At 59.0% G+C, this 5,108-nt stretch overlaps 2 protein-coding genes across 2 annotated transcripts, besides 5 other annotated features; one reads left to right on the top strand and one right to left on the bottom strand.

Annotated features, from left to right (window-relative positions):
• Positions 1 to 5: 5 nt before the first annotated feature.
• On the top strand, positions 6 to 560 carry Tco025E_08636 (uncharacterized protein; the record flags this gene model as incomplete). The annotated part of the gene is made up of 1 exon (XM_029375480.1): positions 6 to 560. The coding sequence occupies one exon, from the start codon at positions 6 to 8 to the stop codon at positions 558 to 560; it is 555 nt and encodes a 184-aa protein (XP_029224412.1).
• Positions 561 to 913: 353 nt separating this feature from the next.
• Positions 914 to 933: a microsatellite.
• Positions 934 to 1,213: 280 nt separating this feature from the next.
• Positions 1,214 to 1,255: a microsatellite.
• A 238-nt stretch (positions 1,256 to 1,493) lies between these two features.
• On the bottom strand, positions 1,494 to 3,272 carry Tco025E_08637 (putative surface protease GP63; the record flags this gene model as incomplete). Its single annotated transcript, XM_029375481.1, has 1 exon — positions 1,494 to 3,272. The coding sequence occupies one exon, from the start codon at positions 3,270 to 3,272 to the stop codon at positions 1,494 to 1,496; it is 1,779 nt and encodes a 592-aa protein (XP_029224413.1).
• A 42-nt stretch (positions 3,273 to 3,314) lies between these two features.
• Positions 3,315 to 3,351: a microsatellite.
• Positions 3,352 to 3,893: 542 nt separating this feature from the next.
• Positions 3,894 to 3,927: a microsatellite.
• An 800-nt stretch (positions 3,928 to 4,727) lies between these two features.
• Positions 4,728 to 4,751: a microsatellite.
• The last annotated feature ends 357 nt before the right edge of the window (positions 4,752 to 5,108 follow it).

Genomic DNA, 5,108 nt, shown 5'->3' on the forward strand with positions numbered 1-5,108 from the left:
CGCAAATGCCTTGTCTGCGGGAGGCGGGAAGAAGAGAGGGGAATGAAGAACAGTGGCACCCAACAAGCAAGGCAGACACAAGCAGCACCGGCGCCTGTGCGCGACGACGGCACCCCCACAGTTGTCTCGTGTGGACGACCCCAACGGAGCCCCTACGGAGCGGGCGCACAAAACCCCACCAGCGCCACCCCAGCGGCCGAGGTGGGGGCGCTCTCGCTGCGAACCCACAGCGCGTTGCTGCGCTGCGTGCTGCCAGCCCCGCTCTACGCAGCGCGCCTCTACGCAGACCGCTTTTTTTTCTTTTTCTGCAGCCCCCGTGCTTCCAGTGGGTTGCGCGGCCGCCCGCCTCGCGTCTCGCACGCCCCGCAGAAATCTTTCGCGGCATCCGCCTGCAGTTGCCCCGTCCCCGCCGATCGCTCAACGCCGGACGACGGCGCGTGCAGAGGGGCAGCGCAAACATGCGCCGCCGTGGCATCTGGGTATCCCGCGACCAACTTTCCCGCGCGCCGGCGAGAAGGGCCAGCGGCGAGCCCCAGCCGCCCCAGCGTGAGCCCCCGTGAGGCGCGCCGGCGCACACGCCCCTCGCGCCATTTTCATTTTCGTCTTGCCGCCACCACCGCCCTTTGGCGAGGCGGCAGCGGCGGATCGACGGTCACCGCCACGGGCGGCGGAAGGAAGTGGGCGCCCACTACGCCAACACCCACGCGGCAGCAGGAAAAGACCCGCGAGGAACGGCGGGCACGACGCCGGGCGACGGCGGAACGCCGCAGCGTCGGTGCGCGTAAACATCCGACAGGTGCTGCGGCAAGAGGCGCCCGGCCACCCAGCGCTACCTGCGCAGACGTCACAACTAAGAGAGGAAGAAGCACGACAGTCAGAGGACAGCGCACACGCAGTGCCGTTCCACAGTGCGACACACACACACACACACACTCGTTGCCTGAGGAGCAAATCAGAGCCGTGGAGTCGAGGCAACAAAGGGGTTGGGAGCACCAAAATACATCGCGCATTACTACGCCCGCTCAAGGCAATAACCAGCCCCTAGACAGACCCCTCACAGTGGAAAACACAGACGACAGAGGGTCAGCAAAACAAATTCTCGATCAATGCGCACCCAAAGAAAGGGAAAACCAAAGGAAAGCATATACAGCAACGGCGGCGGGGCCCACTTGGAGTCCCAACCCCCGGAAGATGAGCGACCAACCGTATCGTCGACGAGAACACACACACAGACAGAGACACAGAGAGAGGCAGACTGGGATATATATTTGGGGGGAACAGGAAACAAGAAAATATAGTTGAATTTACATCCTTGACAGGAAATTAAATGGCATCAGAGAGAACGAGAGTGTGCACTAGTCCCTCAAACGTGCATGCGCCAAAAGAAAAGATAAGGGTCCACCTTGCACAACAGGCTGCACGTGCAAGCCACACGAGGCCAAACCTAGAGGCCCCCTCGGTGTCAGGAGAGGTGTGTGCCCCGCCTCTGCCTTTCAAAGCAATACATGCACCGCGACAGCGAAGGCCAGAGCAGGTAAGGCCAAAGAAACAGTGCGAGTGACGGCTGAATCATCATCAGGCCAATCGTAATATTCTTCGCAGTCCTCGTCGAGGTCATCGTTGCCACCGTCACCACCGTCACCACTGTCGCTTTCGTCGTCGTCGGTAATGACTGGGGGAAGAAGGCTGCTACCGTCGGGGGCGACGGCGCACACCTCCTCGTACTTCGGGCACTTAATCCTGCCGCTCCTGAAGTAGGGTGACTTGGGTGTAATAGTGGCGCCCTCGGGGCACGGTTCAAAATCACTGCCGCCGAGGTACTTCACCGACACCTCCGCATCCCCACACAACACATGCGCACACACCGCGACTACGTCTGAAACCCAGCCACCAGTGCTCTTGGAACTGGCCTCGATTGCTTCCCCATCGAGGCACCACGAATCACTCCCAGTAGCTGTACCAGGGAAAATATCGGAACCCTCCTCAAAACACGTAAAAAAGGAATTGATATAAGCGGAGTTCCCCTGAACAGGATGGACTGTCCAACAAACTTCCCGTGGTGTCGAAAAAAGATCGCCAATGTCTAGTATGCATTTAGAAATTGCCTGACGATCCGATGTACACAGAGGAGATTGCTCGGCAGTATCGCAGAACATGCGGGGATAAATGGTGTGAGCATCGGCGGGGCACTGCCTGTCCAGGAAGTTACAGCCCGTGTAGTTGCCCCACACCATGAATTCCTGCATTCCCCACACGGCCTTGTAATATCCAAAAGCCTCAAAAACGGCCAACGTCAGAGCGGTGTAGAAGCCGGCGGTGTAGCCATTATACGGAGCCATTAACTCGTCCTTCGCGTTGCGCAACGACCAGTGGGATTCCGCACTGCCCTTACTATCCTGGGACAGCTCCATGCCCTGGAGAGTGTCACAGTTGTAGTGCGTCTTCGTCATGTTAAGCACAAGAGGAGAAGTCACCAGCGTCACGGGAAACTTGCTGCCGCGCAAAGAAGTGACGGTCGACAGCATGCTATGCCTCGTCATCTCTTCCACGCTAAACCCGAGGGCGTGAGCGATCTCGTGCGCAGCCATACGTGCTGCAGGCCAAATAAAAGGAAGCGTGGCACCAGTAAAGTGAATGGCGCCAACAATGGGCCGACCATTCGTCTCTACCGCACACGGGATAGCCCACGTCACAATATCCGCTCCAACAGCAACATAGAGCATAATATCCACGTCAGAAACCCCAAGCTGCTTGTGACTGAGGGGCACAGTGAAGTGCTGGCAATTGCTGCTCTGGGAGAATTCGGGCACCTTCCACAAATTGTTGATGCGCTGAACAAGCAGGCGGTCCGTGTGAAGTCTGATGGCAACAGGTAGAATGTTATTTATCAGCGTACTGTTTTTAGATGCGGTCAGGACATCCTTAGAGTTGCACGTCACAATATTGCCCTTATAGTTTGGGCGTTTATCTTTGTCTGTAGTGCAGTACCTCGTTGGGTCCTTCAGATCCTCTATGGACACCCCGACGCGGATGGGCTTCCAATCACTGTCCGCAGCTTTTGCGGCGACGGTGTACGCCTGCGTCGCGCCCTGCTCCTTGCGCGGCACTTCTCGCACCGCCGCAGTCGGCAGCGGGCCGCTGCTCCGCATAAGCTCGTCGAACACGCACTGTTGTGAAGCGGTGGCGGAAGTACACCAATAAACGCAATACATCGTCACGAGGAGGAGCACCGCCGGTGGGAGAAGCGGCGTGGCGTGGCGTGGGTGCCGCATGGCTTGAGAAAGAGCAGATGTGTGCGCCAGCTTACTTGAACAGCGGAAGCAGCGGCAGCGGCGGTGGCGGTGGTGGTGGAAGCCTTGAGTACGGGAGGAGGAGACCGAGAGGAAGAGCGGGTGCGAAATCAGAAAATGGGGCAAGGGAAGAAACAAAAGGGGGTGGCCGCGAGGCCGAGGCGCCTGTAGCCCCGCCTCGGCCTCGCCCACGCCACTCGCGGGCTTTAGAGCACGGAATGCGGGAATAAAACCGGGTGGCAGAAGATCAGGGCAAATTTACCTGCTCCACTCGAAAGGTGCTCCCCAATCACGCAACCCACACGCAGTTAAACCACAATCCAAAAAAAAAAAAACGACGTTTGTGTTACGCGAGGCGCCACCTAACACTGCATTTTTACCCCCATGCACTTCAGCTGCGGCACTCAGTTTCCGCGGCCAATTTCTGCCCCCTTGGGCTTCGGTACCGTACGGCAGTCGAAAGGGTGTCCTCTGCCCCTCGTCATTGTCGGCGCAGCTCCATCAGGGGGGTGCGATGAGTCCCCCCGGCATCTCGTCCACGGACACCGCCGCTGCCAAACCACACACCCAAAAGAAGGACCCGAATGCGAAGGGGGGCGAAGTGCGGCGCGGGCGCGCCCGGAGCAGCGGCAGCGGCGGACAAGAGGAACCCTTCACTACCTGCCGCGCCGCGCCTCAGGAGAACGCTCCCACCCGCAGCGCCCTGCGCCGACTACGACACAGTCATCCACGCGCGCGGCAATGCTCGACGCGCGGCTGCGCCCACCTACGAACGCGCAAAGGCAAGAGCAACGCGGGCGGGAGTGCACACACACACACGCAGCAGCGATGCGAGAGGGAGAGCAGGACAAGGAGGAGTGGCGAGGCCCGAGGTGGCGTTGCGGCAAGCCACGGGAAAAATATGATGAAAGCAAAAGAAGGCATAGATCAAAAGAAAAAAAAACACGTCGTACCCCATCACGTATAAGCGCCCCAGAGATCCCCAAGAAAAAAAATCCGCCCTCCACTTATGTTTTCTCCCAAAAAAGCAAAAAAAAACTACAACTAAAGAGGCCGCTGGTTTTCGTGTGGCGTTTCGCCGACTCACAAAGCCGGGTGTATATTTTGCCCGCAGAAAATGACATTTTTGTTTCCTCCCAAGTTTCTCCCCTCACTCCCACTCCCACTTTATATCGCGCTGGGCCTCACGGCGCGGTGCTCGGCTTCGCGGCTCTTCTCATGTGCGTCGCCGCGTGTCCGTGGGCGGAAGCGGCACAACGGCACGAGGGGAGTCCCGCTGCTCCATGAGGAGACTGAGCGCAGCAAGCAGACCGTTGGTAAGAGAGGGAAGAAAAAGCGGAAAAAAAAAGAGTGGAAACATACACTCACAGAAGGAAGAAAAGAAAGAATGGGCCCGCACGGGTAAGCAAATAATTACTTGGGTGGCGCATGTGCTCAGGCGGCGGCAGCGGCAGCGGCGGCTCGGCCATGCTCTTTGTTCACCTCAGCAGAGGGCCAAAAAGCCCCACAGCCCAAGCAGCAGCATTAGCAGCCGAGACGCATTCTCACACACAGAGCCGTCACCGCCGCCGTTGCGCTTCATCATCCCGTAAAAAGCGTCCTTAACATCGTCAAACAGGTCCCCACCGGAGCTCTAAGTAGAGCGGGACGCGCGATCCCCCCGGCTCCCGCCTCCCCAGAATGACGGCCCCGCAGTTCGCCAGCACGCAATAGGCGGTTGTACAGAAGGACGTTCGTCACCGTCAGCTGGCGGCTGCCGCCCGCGTCACCCCCGCCCCAAAGTGAAGTGGGANATCTCGCCCAGCGCCGCTGCCGTTG

The sequence above is a fragment of the Trypanosoma conorhini genome, assembly GCF_003719485.1.
Source record: "Trypanosoma conorhini strain 025E chromosome Unknown Tco_14.4_contig_00831, whole genome shotgun sequence".
NCBI lineage: Eukaryota > Euglenozoa > Kinetoplastea > Trypanosomatida > Trypanosomatidae > Trypanosoma > Trypanosoma conorhini.